The sequence below is a fragment of the Lethenteron reissneri genome, chromosome 42, assembly GCF_015708825.2.
Source record: "Lethenteron reissneri isolate LAM-NWPU_2019-01 chromosome 42, ASM1570882v1, whole genome shotgun sequence".
Classification (NCBI taxonomy): Eukaryota; Metazoa; Chordata; class Hyperoartia; order Petromyzontiformes; family Petromyzontidae; genus Lethenteron; species Lethenteron reissneri.
This window is the reverse complement of record NC_083820.1, coordinates 9,695,226-9,716,797: the sequence shown is the minus strand read 5'-3', so window position 1 is coordinate 9,716,797 and position 21,572 is coordinate 9,695,226. Positions and strand designations below refer to the sequence as shown.

The following is a 21,572-nucleotide window of genomic DNA, read 5'->3' as shown; positions in this document are numbered from 1 at the left end:
GTGACCGAGAGAGTGAGCGAGAGAGTGACCGAGAGAGTGAGCGAGAGGTGGGGGTTTTACATAAAGCAAAGTTATAAAAAAATGTTATTACGAAATGATGAACGAAGCAGAGTGCCGACTACACCGAGCATCTTCTTGCTTCCACTGATCGTAAGAAAAGAGAGAGAGAACAGGGCGAGGGCGCATTTGCAAGGGTGGACTGCTGGGTCACCATGAGGACGACAGTAGAAATAAATGAAGTAACACGTGAAATCACAGCAACGAAGCGAGCGGGGATCAGAGATAATAAGTATAACCCGTAAAAACAAAGTTTTTCACTATAAATCCTTTATAAGCGTGGCGGCTAGAGTCCTCTCGTCCTCTGGCTTGAGATGGCTGCCACCTATGGGTCAGATGATTGTCTGCCAGTATTAAGCAATTGGTAATTCAATATTTAATTTATTTTCCCTAAACAGTGTAAAATTTTGGAACAAAAAAATTTCACGAACATTAATTGTCTCGCACAACGAGTCTGTGTGCAAAATGTCAGCTCGATTGGATCACGGGAAGTGGGTTAAAAAACGACCGAAAGATTTGCACGGTCGTAAGCAAGCAAGCACGCAAGCACGCAAGCACGCATGCAAGCAAGCAAGCGAACTTAATATAAAGGATTTTAAAACACAACTGCTGTGTCCATGAGAAATCGCAACAAATTGCACGAACGTGAATCATTGTTAAATAATAAATTCCATGCAGTTTATGTAGGCTCTTCCAGATGATTTATTTTTAGATTGATCCATAATACAATTGCTAAATGACTCAACGCATTCGTCAATAACACTGTGGTATAACACATTGATACATTTTTAAAATATATGTTTTATATAAAATAGATCACATTTCGGGCAATAGGCCTTCATCCTACCACGTCATTGTCCGATACGTCGCACATTATATTTATATTTGATTTAAAGGCCAATGTGTTGACTTCTATGTTGTCACTGGTACTTGAGCACCACTGGCAACGTATTATCACCATACGATGTCGAGTACAATTGTTATTTTTGGTTAATTTCTTTGAACCTATCTACGTGACTTTACCGAAAGACTCAAGAATATAAAAATCTAAGTGCAATGACGTTAAAGAAACATGAAACGAACACAGAGCGACTACTCTACTCGTATGTAAACATATAACAAAATATATGACGATGCATTTCAGCAGGGAGGGAGAGAGATGGGGGGAGGGAGCAGAGAGGGTTGGAAGGGAGAGAGGAAAGGCAAATATGCAGGCAGTGTGGGAGAGTGAGAGTGGGAGAGAGAGAGCTAGAGAGTGATCGAGAGAGTGAGCGAGAGAGTGAGCGAGAGAGTGATCGAGAGAGTGAGCGAGAGAGTGAGCGAGAAAGTGGCCGAGAGAGTGAGCGAGAGGTGGGGGTTTTACATAAAGCTAAGTTTTAAAAAAAATACGAAATGATGAACGAAGCAAAGTGCCGAATACACCGAGCATCTTCTTGTTTCCACTGATCGTAAAAATAAAATTAAAAAAAGAGTGGGAGAGAGAGAGAAAGGGTGGGTGGGAGAGGGAGAGAGAGGGGGTGGGAGACTTGGGTGGGAGAGAGAGAGAGAGAGAGGGTGGGTGGGAGAGGGAGAAAGAGGGAGTCTCTCTCTGTGCAGTCCACGTCTGTCGACGTGGGCGCAGAGAATCAGGAAGGAGGAAGCCGCACGGCCGAGACGTGGATCGCGGAGGCAGTGAATCGACGTCGCGTCTCTGGGCAGTGCCCCCCCCCTCCTATCCGCCCCCCCCGACTCCCAGCCCCCTCCCCCACTTCCCCACACAGGCCCCCACAGCCCCGCCTCTCCACAGCCACAATGTTCCTCGTTACCCTGGAAGGATAACATCAAAGCGCGCACGCCGGCCACGGAACCTCGGCACGCGATTGTCCATCGCGGCGTGCGTCACTGAGGAGCCGCGTGTGGGTCAACAGGTACCCAGATCGTCACGGGAGGGAGGGGGGGTGGGTGGTGTTTAGCGGGGGTGGGGCTGGAGTGAGTGGTGGGGGGCTGTTTTTTTGTGGGGGTGGTGGGGCAGAGTGGGTGGGGGTAGGTAAGGAGGTGGGAGTAGTGCTGCGGTGGGAATCAAGACAGCGTGGAGCCAAGGAAAAGCTCCGAGTGAGAGACAGAGAGAGAGAGAGGGGCGAACGGTCGACGCTCCACCATTAAGAATCTGCACGACCAACGAGGGGAGGCGACAGTCGGCGAGAGGCATCGGTACCAAGGACAGCGGCTTCCGCACCGGCAGCGAGAATCCGCGGCGCCGCCGATTCAGCCCACGACCATTACAGCGGCGCAAGGGACGAGACTCTGATTGAATGTCAAGGGCCTCGCTCGTACAGAGAAGGGTCCAGTATAGGGGGGGGGTACCTAGAGGGTACTAAAGGGGTTCCCGCGGGGGCGCTCGAGTCCCAGAACCTGCTCGTGACTGGACGGGCGGTGGATCCGTGGAGCTGTTAGCGTGGAGATGGAGCGGTGAGGAGGGATCGCAGTTCTGCCGCAGGCGCGTCGACCGGGATTCATCTCGGAGCCTCTTCCCACACAAGCCAGCGCCATACAGTATACATTTATATACTGTATAGCTACAGTACGTACATCCCGGACACAGCACCAAACAGTAAACATAGATGCTCATAGCTAAACACACACACACACGTGCACACATCACCGTACATAATACACCCCTATGCATACACCCACAGCACCATGCACACACAGTAATCACAATGCAGTGTCATACCAAGCGTACACGCAGCACCATGCACACACACACAGTGAGCACAATGCAGTGTCATACCAAGCGTACACGCAGCACCATGCACACACTCACAGTAAGCACAATGCAGTGTCATACCAAGCGTACACGCAACACCATGCACACACACACAGTAATCACAATGCAGTGTCATACCAAGCGTACACGCAGCACCATGCACACACGCACAGTAAGCATCATGCTGTGTCATACCAAGCGTACACGCAACACCATGCACACAGTAAACACCATGCACACACACACACAGTGAGCACCATGCAGTGTAAATACATTCAGCGATCCATACGGTACAGACAAACTGCACCACACATCCACACGAAGATCACCCATATAGCCTCGAACAGACTGCTGAGCTAGGCGCTGTTAGCGAGCACCTATGAAGGCCAATACGGTACACGAAGAACGTGGCGTTGGCCAATACCACACCCGGTCACCTTTGTCTCCCCAATGCTGATGCTAACACACCATGCCAGGTGCTCATTTAAGGCTGTGCCGACCTCTATACACACACGCAGTGAGCATCGTATACAATCGTAAATCCACGCGCACGCATCAAATCAGCAACACCATATACACAGCCCACGCTCACAACACAGCTACACGTGTGTAACAACACAGTACACGTGTATAACAACACAGTACACGTGTGTAACAACAACAGCACACACACACACACGTGTGTAACAACAACAGCAGCACACACACACACGTGTAACAACAACAACAGCAGCACACACACACACACACGTGTGTAACAACAACAGCACACACACACGTGTAACAACAGCAGCACACACACGTGCGTATAACAACAACAGCACACACATACACACACACACGTGTGTAACAACAGCAGCACACACACACACGTGTGTGTAACAACAACAACAGCAGCACACACACGCGTGTGTAACAACAACGCGTGTAACAACAACAGCACACACACAAGTGTGTAACAACAACAACAGCACACACACACGCGCGTGTAACAACAACAACACACACACGCGCGTGTTTACGCGCCCGCTGCAGCAGACACTTGGCCGCACTGGGGAAGTGGAGGGGGGGGAGGCGAGGCTCGTCCACGATGGGATGCGGAGGGAGCAAAGCCGACGCGATCGAGCCGCGCTACCACGAGAGTTGGACCAAGGAGACGGAGAGCACGTGGCTCACGGGCACCGAGTCCGAGGTGCCTCTCTCCGCCATCCCCGCCGCACCGGGCAGCCTCGACGCGGCGTCCTGCGCCGACAGCGGCGACGGCGGCTCCCTGAGCCTCATGAGCGCCGGTGGGTGAGCCAGAGCCCGAGCCGCATCACCGCACGGTCATCATCACTGTCATCCTCGTGCATGGTCCATTGATTGATTGGGTGGCCGGCTGATTGGCTGAGTGGCTGACTGGCTGAATGAATGATTGGATGAGTGGATATTTAGGTGGCTAGCTGACTGGATAAACCAATGACTGCCCGACTGATTGGTTGGTTAGCTGGTTAACTGCACTGGATTTCCGGCTCGCTGACTCACAGGCCGGATAAAATGCCGGACATTGGATGGTTGGTTTACGGACTAGGTGGTTGGTTGACTTGGTGATTAGCTGGCTGATGGATGTGCTGGCTAGCAAGTTGGCTGGTGGACAAGCCAGTTTCCTGGCTAACGACCTGGACGGGTGACTGGCTGGCTGGATGACTGACAGGCTTGCACACTGACAGACTGACTGTTTAGCTGAATGGCCGGCTGGATAATTGGCTACCTCACTGACTGGGCAGCTACGTGACTTGCTGTCTGACTGACTGGCTGGACAGCTGACTCTAAGGACGGCTTGCAGAGTGGCTTAATTGCCTGGCAGGCTGCCCGGAAGCTCACTTGGATAGTTGGCTGGCTGATGTGTTGCAATGGGAGAAGTCCCATTGGGGATGTATTATTTTAATATCAAGAGAGCTCTCGTGGCCCATGGTTACATAAGGACCATAATTTACACACACACACACAAACACCGTGTTACAATACATACGATATACTGAAATCAGACAATGACAGACTCACAAAATTTACTCAGAAAAAAACCAAAGGCGGAGGCGAGCTTGCGCACAATTGACGCACGATGGACATGAGCAGACCACAGATGAAATTACATAAGCCTGCAAGCTCACGTTGTGCGTGCGTTTGTCAATGTGTGTCAGTCGCCCTCCAGCAACAACGGAGGGCAGAGGAGCGACGCTTACAATGAGAGGCTAAAATATAGCAATTTGGCACTGTAGGGGGTACAGCTGGTGGTGCATCTACCAGTCATCTCAGTCAGCCAACCCATGGCAACTGCTGGGGCTATCCCGAGACCTCTTCCTGTCAGCGAGCCTTCGACACTTCACGTGGCCCAAAAGTGCACCTAGCCTGGCACAGGCGCCGTGGTGACGTCACCGTCACTAAGTGGCGAATGGTCAGGCACTGGTATTGGTTTGTGGGTAGGGCGCTGCGCTACCACCGACCCGGCGACCCGAGTTCGAATCCCGCTCATGGCCAACACCACTGACGATTTCTGAATCGGTCCTGAGCTACCTCTAGCCTGACTCGGCCTAAAATGAGTACCTGGTGCGGTGTGTAAACATCGCCACTGCAGAGACAGAGGCGACCCGGCGTGGTGCTGGCCACCCAACCCCTCGTGTGCCGCGCCGGCCTTCATAGGCCCTCGCTGACAGCACTTGCCCCAACAGTCTGTTAAGGCTGCACGGAGGATCTTTGTCTTGTCTCTATGTATTGTGGGGAGCGGTCGTGTAGCGGCTAGGGTGCTTGCGCTGCGTCCTAACCCGGCATTCCGAGTTTGATTCCCGCTCATGGCTAACACCAGCGACGATAATCTGAACCCGCTCCTGGGCCTCCCCTAGGTCAACTCAGCCCTAAAAGGAGCACCAGGTTCGGTGTGTAAACATCAGCACTGGGGAGATAAATGCGGCCGGGGCATGGTGCTGCCCCCACCATCCCCTCGTGTGCTATGCCAGTTTTCATAGGTGCTCGCTAACATTACTTGCCCCAATAGTCTGTATACGGGGGATCTTTGTATTTGTACGTGGGTGTGCGCAAATTGTGTTTGTAACAAGTCATCCGTAGAAGCAGAAGTAATAAGAACTCCTTGATGGCATCAGGACATAACGTGAACCAATTTTTGATAGTAAAACATGTCAAATGATCTCAGCGTTATGGACTCTGATGGCTTTGACATTACGCACACACACACACACACATGGGGGGGGGGGGGGTTGAGGCAGCGCAGCGGTTTGTGCACTGCGCTTTCAAACTCAGCAGCAACACGACTTCGATTCCAGGCAATGGATAACATCAGTGGTGAAGTGATATCTATACCGCCCATCCTTCCCGTTCACCATCCTGTATTGCTGTCCGCCGTGGTGAAGTATGGTCACCAACCCCATGACTGACACTGCGGGGAGGGAGTGGGCTTCATCCAGCTGTGGATTGACAAAGGGATGTGAATGATTAGAAACATGAGCGATAGTTACATGCTTAGAACAACTGTGCCGATCAACTCTACCTATTGGGCTCCGTGTAGCATATTCCTGTTAGGGTGCCAATCGTAGAATCAATTCTATTCTGGATGACGTCGCATTAGGAGGGCGTTGTTGTTGTTGCTGCTGCTGCTGCGTGTGAACCTCTAACCTTCGCTCCCCCTCCCGCCCCAACAACCCGTCACGGGAATGTGGAATTTCCATCTTTGGCTTCGGAACTCGGCGACGTGTCGAACACTTTTGCGCGCTGTCGAGGCAGGTCGCTCCGCATGTGCCGCCGGGCGGGGCAGGACGTTCCTGCTGCCACACGATCACTCGCCGCTCATTTCGGTTCCGTCCGAGGGTGAAGCTCACCGCTGTAGGGTGCCGTGCGCGCTCAGGGTTCCAATAAAAGAACTGTCTTATCGTGTTTGTCATTTATATAGCGCTTTTACCTTCACCAAAGGCGCTTTACAGCAATTATATATATTAAAAAAATGGTACGTAGCATGATAATCGTTTGAAATGAAGAAACGGGGTCATTGCAAACGGGGTCATTCTAAGCGGTGGTGTAGTTTTGATGCGGTAAAACAAGAGGGATTGATAAGGAGGGGTTGAGATAGGCTTGTGCGTAGCTGGGCGGGGGGGGGGCGACAGAAATCTGGAGGGCTGGAAAGGAATGAGAGGGGGGGGTCTCAAGGAGCGGGATCCGTCAGCGCGCAGCCCCGCACGACACTGACGCGCCGTGCCCGCGCCCCTCTCTCTCCCGTCACTCGACCCGCAGGGATCTTTGACGACGGCCTGGCGTACCCGGCGCAGGCGTACGTCACGATGAGCCAATCGGAGCATCTGCACGAGGCCGCCGGGCCGAGGGACTCCGCGCTGGAGGACGCCGACGCCTCCCCCCCCGAGGTCCCTTCGTCGGCCACGGGCGAAGGGTCGAGACGCCCCTCTGAGCCCCCCATCGGCGCCGCCGCCACTACCGGCGAGGTGGCGGTGGTGGCTGCGGCGGAGGCGGAGGCGGTGGCGGTGGGCGGCTCTCCCGAGCGCTCCTCGCTCTCCGTGGAGCTCTTCCCGGCCACGAGGACGCACGCGCACCACGCCAGCACGGGCGCCGAGATCACCACGCTCGAGAAGAAGAGCGTCATCCGCACCGAGGAGGTGGGAATTCGCCGCCGTGATCGTTCACCGCCTTGATCATTCACCGCCTTCATAATTCACCGCCGCGACAATTCACCACCACGATAACTCACCGTCGTGATCATTCATCATTGTGATCATTCACCACCTTGACAATTCACCGCCGCGATAATTCACCGCCGCGATAATTCACCGCCGCGATCATTCACCACCTTGACAATTCACCACCGCAATAATTCACCACTGCAATAATTCAACGCCGTGACCATTCGCCACCGCGACAATTGACCACGGCAACAATTTACCGCCGTGATATTCACCGCCAAAGCTGCAATAATTTATGAACCGCGATGAGGTGTAACGAAATGCACGAACAAAAAAGTGTTCGGGCGAACGTTAGCGAATACCGTAAACCCAAATACCGGAGCTGTCATCCAGCATACCAAGCTGGGCGAGGCAAGGGTCGGGGATTTGCTGGGCGCTGAAATTCCCCCAGAATGTCAGAGCGCCTTGCGCACGCAGTCCCACCTGTTTATTTTGTGTGTGGACCATGCCCACGGCTCAACTTTGCGAACCACAGCTCACTCGCTCGCGTGGTCGTCTTCGTGTAGATACGAGCGGGTCTGGGGCCGTTTTACAGCAGGAAACAACATCTGCGAGATGTGATCGTGCCCGAATACGGTGTCGGGCAACAGCTCTCGGCTCTGTTTATCTCTTTGCATTCCCATCCCTTTAGAGCGTTGGCGGGGATCTTGGCTGCATCGCGTGAAAAACGAGTTGCCCTGGGGCAATGTCCATTGTTCTGTTGAAAAAAAAAACTATTTACTGCTTTTATAATATAAAATATGTATTTGTTAGCGCGTTTGCCATGAGCATGTGTGTGGTTAGTGCAGTCTTGAGTCCTTGAAAAAAGGTATCTATTTTGGTGTCTGAACACCTTAGCACCCGGTGCCGGATTGTAGTAGCTACTGTGGCTCCTACACGTGTAGTAGCTACTACATATGTAGTAGCTACGGGCCCCGCACTTTCAAGGGCCCCGCGCGAAATGCTTTCAAGCTACCAATTCCGGTTCAGTGATTATTACTATAGCACTATACTGGCCTGCAACTTTTATGAACGACTGGGTGTTTAAGGTTAGCGATTTGTCATATCATCTGGCCGTATAGCAAAAGATAAAATACAATTACTTTACTATGCAAGTAAAAAATTGTGTTTTCATATTTTTTATTTGGGGCCCCTTTATAACACACTCGCCCAAGGCAGTAGCCATGGAGTCAACATTGGGAGGGACCAAATCTTCCAGGGGTCTGGGGGTCTGGGGGTCCCCCCCCAGAAAAAAAATCTACATTTAAAAACTAATTTCCTGCCATTTCCTGCCTAAAATATTAAATAATTCACTAACACATAGGATGGACTTTTAATGTAATTTTTACAACAATGTCTAATAGTGTATTGTATTACATTGCTGTTTTTTTCTTTTTTAACCTTTTCTTGTTTCATTGTATGTAATGGCAGAGATTAGGGATTAATAAAGTACAACCATAACCACAATCATATAAACAGAAATCTATTGTATAGCAATATATTATAATTACGGCCTTGCACTCGCCTATCGACCCATCCAAGGACGGGTCGATTGCAGTTAATCTGAAATATTCAATCGAAAATCATGACCCGCTCATGATTATTAAATGAGGGGGTGGGGGCAGGGGTCCACGTGAGTGACGTCTTTACTCCATGATAATTATTGATGAGGGGGTGGAGCTCCATGTGGAGGGACGTCATCCGCTCACACATTGCCACAGGTCCCGCACGAGCTCAATCCGGCACTGCACAACACCTCCTGTTTTATTGCCAGCCAAAGTAAAAGGCGTTCTTATTTTTCATACTTTCATACTGGCAAAAAACAAAGGGGATGTCCCGTTTGTGATGGTAATTTGCGTCCTCCTCTCGCCGGCAGACCAAATGGCAGGCGAACCGCATGTCCACCAAGCAGGTGACCATCACCATCACCAAGAGCATCCGTCAGATCGGCAAATCGGGACGGAAGCCCGATGCCACGGCCGCCTCTGCCGCCAAGCTCCAGACGAAGTAAAAGCAGGCCCCGTGAACTCAGGGCGGGAGGTTTGGGAGGTGAACTCGGAGAGTCGGGGGTGGGGGGAGGTGGTGGTGGGTCCGAATTGTATCCTGCCTGCAATTTCGACCTCTCTCCTCCTCCGGTATCCATCAAAGACAAAGAAACTCGCGTGAGCTGTTGGCGAGCACCGATGCCGGCGGGCACGGCACACGAGGGGGTGGGTGGGTGGCCAGCACCACCGCCCGACCGCCTTTGTCTCCCCAGTGGCGATGTTTACACACCGCACCAGGAACTCGTTTGAGGCCGAGTCGACCTAAGGAACCCGGTCACTGGTGGTTGGCCGCGAGCGGGAATCGAACTCGGGTCGCCGGGTTCGTAACCTCGACACTACCGGCCGCCTCCCGCACACACAACGATACAAAGACAAATATCCCCCGTATAGCCTCTGTAGGGGCAAGTGCTGTTAGCGAGCACCTATAAAGGCCGGCACGGCACACGAGGGGGTGGGTGGCCAACACCACGCCCGGCCGCCTTTGTCTCCCTAGCGACGATGTTTACACATCGCACCAGGTACTCATTTGAGGCTGAGTCGATCTAGGGGAGGCCCGGGACCGGTTCAGATAATCGTCACCGGTGTTGGCCGTGAACGGGAATCGAACCCGGGTTCGCCAGGTTCGTAGCGGTGCGCGCTAACCGCTTCACACACTCACACACACTCACACACACGCTCACAGACACAATCACACACAGACACAATCACACACACACTCACACGCGCACACACGCACGCACACACACACTCACATACACACACGCGCGCTCACACACACGCACACACACACTCACTCACACACACACGCACACACACACTCACTCACATACTCACACGCACACACTCACACACACTCACTCACACACGCTCCCCCGCACGCACGTGCACACAATGCTGGCGCTAACTTCTTAGCGCACCATCGTGCGCAGAGCTCAACACTGCCAAGCAAACACTGCCAATCAAGCCGGCAGACACAGGGAAACGTCTCACGGCTACCATATGAAGTGTTAACACGGGACGGGCCTGAGCAGCAGCAGGAGCAGCAGCAGCAGGAGCAGCAGCAGTAGTAGCAGCAGCAGGAGCAACAGCAGTAGCAGCAGCAGCAGGAGCAGGAGGAGCAGCAGCAGCAGGAGCAGCAGCAGCAGGAGCAGCAGCAGCAGGAGCAGCAGCAGTAGCAGCAGCAGCAGGAGCAGGAGGAGCAGCAGCAGGAGCAGCAGCAGCAGGAGCAGCAGCAGGAGCAGCAGCAGCAGGAGCAGCAGCAGCAGGAGCAGCAGGAGCAGCAGCAGCAGGAGCAGCAGCAGCAGGAGCAACAGCAGTAGCAGCAGCAGCAGGAGCAGGAGGAGCAGCAGCAGGAGTAGCAGCAGGAGCAGCAGCAGCAGTAGCAACAGCAGCAGGAGCAGCAGCAGTAGCAGCAGCAGCAGGAGCAGCAGCAGCAGGAGCAGCAGCAGCAGGAGCAGCAGCAGCAGGAGCAGCAGCAGCAGTAGCAGCAGCAGCAGGAGCAGCAGCAGCAGTAGCAGCAGCAGCAGGAGCAGCAGCAGTAGTAGCAGCAGCAGCAGCAGCAGGAGCAGGAGGAGCAGCAGCAGGAGCAGCAGGAGCAGCAGGAGGAGCAGCAGCAGGAGGAGCAGCAGCAGCAGCAGGCAATATTTCAGAAACGCGCTGTTCGCAAACAGCACGTGCATTATTTTACTGTCTCCGATGGTGCACAGGGGATATAAAGTAAAGTGGCTGGCCATGGTAGGAATGCACAACACAGAATGCGATCGGCTGCCTTGCCAGATGGGAGGTGTTTCCACTCGTTGAGGTTTCCCAAGTGCTCAAGATGCATGTCGATCATTCGACATTCATGCAAAAAAAATGCCAAGGTTACTTAGAAGAGAGGTTAAACTTGAAATCTCACTGCCAAAAACGAATTTCCCCAAACCCCCCGCTCCCTCCAACCCTTATTTCTGTATTTTTTTCAAAAAGACACTTTGGTTGTGGCTTACATCTTTAGAGGCACGAAGTTATTCATATATATTTAGTCGTTCTAAGTGTGAAAACAGCAGGAGCAAGCGACTCGCAAAGCCCAGCAAGAAGCTCACAAAGCCCACCGTTAATTTGCGTTATATCATTACCTCCCTCCCCCCACCGTCTCGAATCGTCGTGGAGTCGTTGTTTTTTGTTGTTGACACCGTGCCGTCCGTCACGTATTCTGTCAATGACGGCGGAGGAGGGGGGTTCTTTCTTTCGGGTCGCGTCGTTGAACGTCGTCGTCGCTGGAGTGTTGTGAAGTCGCTTTTTGTTTGTTTTGTTTGACCAGCTCGTCCGCCACGGCGACCCAAACGGCCCCACGCGGCCCCCTCCGAACAAGCTGCTCAGTTATTTTTTAATACCATATTCTCGAATAAAGACACCGTCGATTGCTACGAAACCCGGCGGGCAATCGTTCGCAATTTTCTTTTCGACGCGATATTGCAGTCCCCTGAAATTATATTCTTAGATTTTTTTTCGGTAAAGTCACGTAGGTAAAAAAAATTAAATTAATAAAAGTAAAATAAATAAATAAATCGCGTTTCGGAGGCAACACAAGCTTCCGTCTTCAGGTTGCCTCCGAAACGTTGTGATTTTTAATTTATTTTATTTTACTTTTATTAATTTTAATTTTTTTACTTACGTGACTTTACCGAAAAAACCTAAGAATATGAATCCTTGCAGTCACGAAAGCTTCAAATCTAGAATTAATACCCCCTGAAATTAGTTCGCCGAAAGCCACCGCTGGTGGGACAGGGCCCCCCTCTGCCGAGAGCGGAGTTCTTCATCGCAAGGCTCACGGGGGGTCCACTGGGGGGCCCCTGGTGGCCTTGAACGCGCCCCCCCTGACTATACACAAATGCATGAGCGGAGTGTTGCCCCCCCCTCCCTCCACCACCAAACTGGACACCTTTGTTAATTTATTTTCAGTCATTTACGATTAAAATGTAAAATAAATTACGTGCACCCGCAATTCATTATGTGAGGGACAAAGCGAACTCCTGCCCCACCTTCCAATATAGAAGTAAAACTTTGCCTATGCACAAAAGTGAAAACACCCCCCATCCTCATCGTGCTGACTGACTCCAATGGTTTCAAATGTGTGGCATCCCTCTCACTGATGATGTCTCGTCGGCGAAAGTGGCCCCGACTTCTGAAAATTAATGAACACTGGCTTAGAGGGGAGCTCTAGAGAGAGAGCCCCTGTGTAGAGGGTATTTGGCCTACTCTTCCACGCTGTAAGAGGTGGGAGTACCTAAATTTGACCACACCGAACGTGGCCTGCCGTTGACTAACTGCGATGACGTCCGCATTGCAAGTCCATTTGTGGCTACCATCACTGCACCAAAGGAGCATCCCAAGAGTACATGCAATGTATTGTCCAATTAAGGACCTACTTGGCACAAACATGGTTGCTAACTATAGAGTAAAAGCGAGTCGGTATTCCATGGAGCAGTATTAAAAGTGTTTTTTTTTTTCACGCAGCGAGGTGGAACAAATGATAATCGACAATCTTTAGAAGTCTCGAGACAAGAGATGTGACTTTACAGAGTGACACGTACGGAAATGGCGATGTGCAGAAACATCGAGCGAGGATGTCAGACGAGAGGTTGGCAAGACCAACAACAGAACGGGAGGAGGGGTGGGGGACGACATGGGATGGTGGGACGAGAGAGTCAGATTTTAAGGAACGCACTCGGGCGCAACCACTCAATGGGTTCCGTCCCCTGCAGTATGTACAGGGAACACAGGCCCACGTTCACTCTCCAACGAGGTCCCTGAGATCTTCGAATCGCCTGAAGTATCATACAGGTTTTTTTGTTGGGTTAGATCGCGTAAATATAAATACAAATGTGTCGTTCTTCGAAGTACTGCACGGTACAGGCTCTGTTGCTAGGATGATCGGTCTTTTGCCAGTGCAGCCTCCAAGCTTTGGAACGAGGCTTTGCCTCTGCGAACAGGACAATCAGAGTCGTTAGATATGGTTAAGTTCGTCTTGATCACTCACCTCTTTAAACCTGATAGTTCTGCCCGTTTACCCTGCAGGTTCCGTTAATTCTCTGCTTTCCATACACGGTGGCGCATTGGTGGGATCTGCGGATTAGATGTGCTTTACAAGTGTAAATGATTATTTTATCATTGGATGGAGGTGGTATGGGTGGGCGCATTTCCATGACCGAGAAAGGAACAACAGAGCAGTTTGTGGCTTCAGGACACGTGACCATAACTGGGGCTCCCGGCTAACAAAAAAAAGCTACAACGAGCAATCAGGTGAAATAGTTCTTCGGATAAATAAACTCACACGGCTCCAGTGCGTGCGACGTTTCATTTACAGCCGCTAGAAGAAATATGTATATATTTTTGAAATTCTTAAAATGTCACCACTGCTCGCCACACTTGTCTCACCTGTGGTCGGGACAGCGCAATGACCTGAAATGAGTCCCAGAGTGGCACAGCTGCGGCCACTCATAAACACACTTATCTTCGCGTGACACACAGGCGCTACGGCTCGATGGCTCTCAACACGGCGCAGAAGAAACAATAAGCTTACGCATTGAGAATAGCGCCTCTTTTCTTATTATTCTACAGCTGGACAATAGACCAATATGTCCCCAAAACACACACAAAAGGCACGGTTTAATTGCATGTCCGGCGAAGGCAAATGGTGCTTATAACCCAGAGGCGAGCCTGTTTGTAATCCTTTGCATATTGTTCAACTCTGCAAATACAATAATCACCGCGCGAGCACACACACGGGGCACTTGCAAATTTTAATCTCGTTGCTTGTCACGTATTTAAATCATTAATGATGTTCTATTTTAAAACAAATCTTCAAATAACATTTAAAAAAAACACGAGACGCTTTTATCGTCATGCTGCATGGACACAAACGCATCTTATGCCTCGCTCATCAACGGGAATTGTCAGATGTGCAGTGTTGAACTGTGGATCTGTGCGCTCCATTGAGCATTTTCATGCCGTATATTACATCTCTGTCGTATGTTACATTTGTGAAATATACGGCAGTGTAGCAACTCGGGTCACCGAATCAATAGCGCAGTGCCCCTAACCACTACACCACCACTTCATCCGTATTTACTGGGCACGATGCGCTATTGCGGAACATTCAGGCGAGGTAAGATGGCACAGCGCAAACACTCAAAGCAAGGCGGCTTCTGGGTGAAAAATTCTCGACTCGGGAGCCTTTCTGCATAGAGCTGTGGGGTTTCCCCTGGGTTCACCGGTTTGCTGCCCATAGCTGAACATAAATAGGCAACGTAATTAGCATTGATCACAACGTCCCATATTGCTGAAACATGTACTTGCAAATGACTCGATTTGGGATCACCGCACGGCATGATTTACTGCAGCGAAAAATCTGCCACGGCCCTCCTGAAAAGGTGGCTTGGAGACTCAGTTCAGCCTTTCCTGGATAAACACACACGATGATACAACGATGGTTGTGTAAGCAGTACTCGGTTCGGCGAAGAGATACGTGAAGACGTCTTGACAATGTTGCCGTTTGCGTTCGCACAGGGTCCAATAGTTTAGGTGGAACGCTCTTGCCAACAACAGCTGGTAACCTCCGCAACATTTGTTTAACAGGCCTGTTGACGAGAGACCCAGAATGTCGAAACCATTCCACAGTTTACTTGCTTAAGCAAACGCAGATGGATTATATTGGTTTGATTAGCCCGATGGACTAATCCACATCTGTATTTGCGTGTGGAGAAACAGAACAGCGTTTCACTCGTTATTTGCTTGTATGTTGACACCCAGACCACAACCTGTATATTTTGATGTAAAACAGCGACACGTGACGATGACATTGTGTCTGATAATCACATGGACCAGTGTGACCTTTGCGGCCAATTTACGGCCCCCAACCAATTCAGCTGTGCAAATGGAAACCCTCCGCCTCCACCCCCCCCCCCTTGATCCCTCCGGTGATGGCAAGAATAATAAATTCAGCTCTCAACGCACAGAGCATTTAGAGTATTCGCTCAGTATTGTAGCCACTTTACCGAGGTTCTTGCAACACGACTCACTGGAAACGTATGACACTCGTATGGAGTTAACACGCTGACAACTTCACATGTACCATACATCTTCTTGGTTCTTTCGGCAAAGTAACGTAGAATGGAAATAATAAAGTATTATTATTTTATAATAATAAAGTATTATTATTTTATTATTTCCATGGAAATAAAAAAAAATTCTTATTTTATTATTTCCATTCTACGTGACTTTACCGAAAGAACCAAGAAGATGAATCCCTGCAGTCACGAAAGCTTTAAATCGAAATGTACCATACACAGAACATATTTAAACGAAATCTTGTAATCAATATCAATAGCACCGTTTGCAATTATCACGTAATGTACGCGTACGCAGTCGTCTTTGTCAATCTCATGATGGATGCGGGCCTCCTCCCATGCCCTCTACAGGTCATGGTGGTTTATGTGGCCATACTTCACCAGGCTGGTCTCTGCGGGTTAATGAAAGTGGGCAGCATACACGTTGGGATCCGGCTCAGTACAACAAACGGATTTAGCTGCACCGTCTCTTTGTTAATGAAATAAGTTTGCAACATTTATCGCAAAAAAGATTGCAACAAAGATGAAGTCAAATACACCAACGCAGGATGTAGCTTATGAGTTATAATGGTTACGAGACGATACAATGGGGTGTGCACATGATTGTATCCGCCCAGGAGGCTCAACTGCAGAGCCAGCAGTTTGTAATCGGAAACTTGCTAGTTCAATTCCTGGTAGGGGCAAGGGAGGTGGGGGGGTGTTGACTCAGCTAATCATCCCTCTCGGGTCGATAAAAAACTCCGACTTTGTGGAGTTGTCAAAAATAATTGTCCTCTGCACAGACTGCCTCCCCTCCACCACCCTCCCCACCCCGCCATAAGAATGTGGAATTTCCATCACTGGCTCAGAGCTGCAGACAAGAGACGAGCACATTTCGAGGCTCAGTTTGAGCAGGAAACCAGAAGTTCCTTTGAACCTTTTGTATTGCAGAGTGGCTTGCAACCAGTGCCATCGGTTCGAACCCCGTGGGGCGAGCGGCACAGCCCCGGCACCTTCACCGACAGCCGCCAAGACAGCAGATGAACACCTTTCCTCCTCTTCTTGTTGTATTTTTTTTATTAGAAAATGATTATTTATACATGGCAACCAAACGCACGGACATGAAAACGTCAACCGACTACAGTGAGATTTAGAGGTAAAAAATACTAGAATGAACGACGGAAAAAAAAAATATCCCACTCTGGACGACTACAAATGGTATCACCTCCCAAAGATGCGATAAACCCAGGGCTGCTTCCAAAGGGGGAGGGGGGGGGGGCAATTCCATCGTACACACGGCACAATCAAGACTCCTCTCTTCAGGCTGAACTAGGTGCAGAGCCGCGCAATTGTTTTTCAAAGTTAAGAGCGTCCCATGCCCTTCTTCTTCATCATCATCAAAAGCGTTGCAGGCGTCTCTCCAGAAATCTAGGAAAGAGCGCCTCGTTCTGGCGCGATCATCACCGCCAATTGCAACACCAAGAACCATGCCGTACAAGCCAATTATCGACATTACATGGACCGCCCATTCACAGCTGACATTTGATTTCAACAATGCAACCATGCACCTCCCCCCCCTCCCGCCATGCTGAAATCTGGGTCATGGTGAACCTCCCGCGATATAAAATGCTTTCTCTAGAGCGGTGCGACAAAGAAAGAAAAACAAATGTGAGCTGTTAGCTACATTGGATAATAGCATTTGATATGCGGAGCAGTTTTTACGTAAGGGAATTCTGAATCCGTTTGCGATTGAACGCAGTTAACGTTGCCCTGTATATCACATTTTCGCGTATCGGCAAGGGGTAACGTCATTCGAGTGGGGGTGGGGGGGTAGGGGAAATAAGTGTTAATACGCACTTTATAATGGCCAGAAAAAACACAAAGATCCCTCTTCTCTAGTCCAACTCGTGTCACCAAGGGCAGTCGACAAACACAGCATGTGCAAAGCCCACTGATGGTTTGGCGAGTCACAGTGCACGCAGCGCAGCATCGACGGCCTGTCTGCAGGGGAACGGCGATGGCGCTGCTGCGTTTGCCACGGACGCGTTTTTCCGTCATTGTTCAAAATGGAACCGCGCAGCCGGAATCCTGGAACCAATGTACAAAGCAAAAAAAAAAAGCACCAAATATTTGACAAAATTACGGGAGTTTGGCTGCTAAACTTACGGGATGTGGCCTGGCAGGCCCTCCAAGCATAATCTGTACATCTCATATTCTACCAGAGAATATTCATCTATTATAATTTACCTGGATTCTCGAATAAAGGGAACATATATTTAGAGTCAATTCTTTAAAAATGCAAATATACAGTTATGAGAAGAAAACAAATATTTAATGAACTCCTTCTACATTCTCCTGTGGCAGAAGCGGGATATAAAGTAAATAGCAGATACAGCAAGATAACCGCCACGTAATATCCGTACGGCGTCAGCCGTGACACAGCAGCGCGCGCCGTGTTTCAGTGCTTGCCCTGACAGCGGACCCAGAAGACAGGCCCGCCAGACTACAGAAAGCACCGACAACAACAACAACAACCCGTCATCGCGCTAAGCTCACAACACTCATGCATAAGGACGGCGCAAGCGCGACTGCGTGTGGAACTGTGGAGCATGAGCGGCGGGGCCCGCCTTGTCGTTTCGGAAGAGCAAAATGTCATCCGAAGGGTCGTCGATAAAATGCCGCCGTCGGAGGCTAGGACCGACCGCGAGCGCTCTCTGCGCAGCAAGCTGTGACGCCGAAAGTTATCGCCTCCCTCGGGCGGTGCCGTGAGAGCGAGGGGAGGGGGAGGAAAAAAAGAAAGCGATTCCAGTGTGAATACTGTTACAGCTGCCGAGAATAAAGTTAATATTTAATGTTCTATTATCCAATGCCAAACGTCGTACATTTCGGTAGAAGGCTTTGCGCAAGTCGGAGGCGAGCAGACGCGTGGGAGCGTCAGGCAGCAGGGACAAAAACGTTGGGCTGTTCCACGCGCGTTGGTGCGCATCGCGTGCCGGTTAAAAACGGTCCAACGGTTGCCACCCGGAAGCCATTTGGCCACAGATTATATGGCTAAATGGTTAAAGGGCGGTAACGTACGGCAGGGGGGGGGGGGCGGAATCAATGAATAGTGTTCACTCAAATTGTGAAAAGACGCGCCCTTAAAACCGGCTGCAGAATTTGTTACCAAGCTGGTTAACGCTGAGTTTTTGTACAAAAAGGACTTTATAAAATGTACAACAGACACAAACACCCTATGTTTTGACGACTCGAGTACCAATCGCTACATTGGCAAATGACAGCCGTTTGGAAACAGAACCTAAAATGTAGGTTAGCGCACACCCCCTGCGAACACCAGTGTTGCAAGAAAATGATATCACTTAATTATAACAACCAACAAACCCCCCCCCCCCCCCCCAATAAGAGACAGTTTGTTGAGTAACATTTGGTTAGCAGACCTGCTTTCAGGAAGAGCAAGTACACGAGCACTTCCAATTACATTTGCATTACAGTATATAAATGATTCGTATAAGCCACTGCTATACAGGATATAATAATTAATAATAATGGGTGTAGCTCTTTTCTTAACATGCAAACAGTACTTAAGCCTATGCAGAGTCGTGCACAAGACTTCCTTGCTAATGTTAAACAGTCAACACTCTTACCCAGATTCATTTGTTCCCTTTGTTTTTTGTAAAGAAAGACACCGCTGTTAATTGGGTAACTGCTCACTGCAGTTGTTGCAGTTTTGTTCTTTCGCCCAGGCCAACACCCCCCCCCACCACACCGCGTGGAACGCCCTTCCCTGGGCATACCTTCTTTGTCGTGCGGAGGTCTTCGTCCCCTGTGCCAACCCGGAGAGCTTGCCGGGTTGGCGTCAAACGTCGCAGAGCGAGCGTACACGAGCCAGGCTGAGCCAGGCCGAGCGTTACCATGCAAGGTAATGACTCACGACAGCGACGCGTTACCGTTTTTTTTTCTTTCCAATCTCCACCACCCCCCCCACCGAAATAAAATCTCACAACGCCGTCACTTGCGAACGTCGGCACACCCCCCCCCCCCTCTCTCCCCCTTGCTCGCATTAGCAAGAAGGCGCCCCTCACGGAGCGGTAGTGAATCTCAGCGGACTCGAGCGAAGCCGACGTCCCCCGCGCCGCGCCGACGATGAACGACAACGTCCGCGCGTCACAAGCCGGTCGTTACTTTTTTTTTGGTACGGTTGCAGCAAAAGTTTGGGGGGGTCATCGTCCACCCACCCCCCGCCCCCCAAGGGCCAGGCAGGCAACCGCCCCCCGCGGGTCGGCAGCACGTAACGGTCACCGTCACTGCAACCGAATCGGCGGCACTTTGCCGGCGCAATACCTGGACCGGTGGCGACCCCTGGGCGCACCAGCCGACAGCCGCGAACCGCCCGACGACTCGCTCGTACGACTCCGCGGCAGAAATGAGTGACGGACAAGAAATCGATTGTTCTAAAAATTAAAAATTTGCCTCCGCGTTGGTGGTGGACGGGGGGGGGGGGGGTGTGGGGCCCTTGATAGATATGCGGATTGGCGATGCCAGCCGAGGAAGTTTTCAAACCGGCGCTCTTGCGTGGATCGCCGAGAGGGCAGAGTCTCGGCGGGGGGAGGGTGTCGGCCGGGCGAGCCCGGGGCCATCACCAGCGGGCGCCCCCGGCGGGTGCGACCGGCGCCATGAGGCGGATGCGCGCCTGGTCCACGACATCCAGGAGGCTCTTGGCGTCCATGGCGAGCGCGTGCGCGGCGGTGAGCATGTGCTTCTTGTAGTCGTGCTGCAGCGTGGTCATGGCGTACTGCTGCGCCAGCTTCATCTTGCCGATTAGCTCGGCCAGGTCCGAGTTGAGCACCTTCTGCGCCATCTCCACCTGCGCATCCCCGGCATGGGCGGCAACACACCACCCTTACACCTCGATTTCAAGACAAGTATTAACTCTTATCTATTATGCATTCACTCGTGTTGTCTCACACCTCCCGCTAGCACGGTTGGCTGCATACGGTGCGAAAGAAGTTCAACATACGTACCATACATTGTTGCTGATTGCTTGGCGATATGGGCATGTGGGTCTATGCTAGGCAATCATGATATATATATAAAATCATGAGCCACATGGGCCAAGCCAAGGAAGCTCCCACCACAGCCACTGCAACAAGTGTTGAACGACTTAAAAGCCAATGACCTGAATCCAACTCGTCACTCGTGCAACACAGGGCTCCCCGGTTTTCCTCATCGACCACAGGGCAAGTGCTGTTATCGAGCAACTCGTGGGGCGGATGTTCATATACCGTTCCAGGTACTAATTTTCAGGCTGAACGGACCTAAACAAATTTTTTTTTATTGTATCAAGTAAGGCCCACTGAGCTATGTAGCTCTTTTTAGAAGCGACCTGGCCACAAATGATAGCTCAACGAAATGGCTTATCATCACGTGCCAATGTATTGCAGCCAAATTACTCTAAAATACTCGAAACGACCTAATGAAGGCCAAAGAAAACATTCAGATATCACAAAGCCATGGACTGATAAGCATAGCCATTGGTGGGATTGGACCGCAGTGCGCGAACCACCGCACTGCCGGTTCCCACTCAAGTCTCCGCTACCACCAATGCTTTTCAAAATCTGTTGGTAAGCACGTGGACATCATCGTGTCATCCGAGACAGACTGTAAGCAGAATGGTCAGGGTAACTATACATATTTACGGTCCTTTGTCAATCCACTGCTGGACGAATGCCTTCCCACGTCGTGTCGGTCCTAGCAGTTGTTTGACCATACTTCACCACGCTGGTCAGTGCAGGTTGGTGAAGGGGGGAGGGGGGGATTGGAGGTGGGGGGAGGAGGCTAGGACCGATTCAGATATCATTCACCACCGATGTTGGCCTAGGCTGTGCATCAAACTCAAGTCTCCGGATTCAAGTCACTGGGG

At 50.9% G+C, this 21,572-nt stretch overlaps 2 protein-coding genes across 10 annotated transcripts in view; one reads left to right on the top strand and one right to left on the bottom strand.

Annotated features, from left to right (window-relative positions):
- Nucleotides 1-1,802: 1,802 nt before the first annotated feature.
- BAALC (BAALC binder of MAP3K1 and KLF4) lies at nucleotides 1,803-10,914 on the top strand. 2 transcript variants are annotated; one of them, XM_061569038.1, is made up of 4 exons: nucleotides 1,803-2,617; nucleotides 3,842-4,092; nucleotides 7,082-7,458; nucleotides 9,398-10,914. In XM_061569038.1, the coding sequence occupies exons 2-4, from the start codon at nucleotides 3,894-3,896 to the stop codon at nucleotides 9,530-9,532; spliced, it is 711 nt and encodes a 236-aa protein (XP_061425022.1). In that variant the 5' UTR covers nucleotides 1,803-2,617; nucleotides 3,842-3,893; the 3' UTR covers nucleotides 9,533-10,914. The 2 variants fall into 2 exon arrangements, with proteins under 2 accessions (XP_061425022.1, XP_061425021.1); XM_061569037.1 differs by having other exon boundaries at nucleotides 3,839-4,092; nucleotides 9,398-10,913.
- Nucleotides 10,915-17,470: 6,556 nt separating this feature from the next.
- The window catches only part of LOC133352972 (focal adhesion kinase 1-like), a 73,976-nt gene continuing 69,874 nt past the window's right edge, over nucleotides 17,471-21,572 (bottom strand). For all 8 annotated transcript variants that reach the window (XM_061569012.1, XM_061569018.1, XM_061569014.1 and 5 more), the window contains one exon: nucleotides 17,471-20,516. In XM_061569012.1, coding sequence (XP_061424996.1) covers nucleotides 20,289-20,516 — 228 coding nt within the window. In that variant the 3' untranslated portion in view covers nucleotides 17,471-20,288. The remainder of the gene's footprint in view (nucleotides 20,517-21,572) is intronic.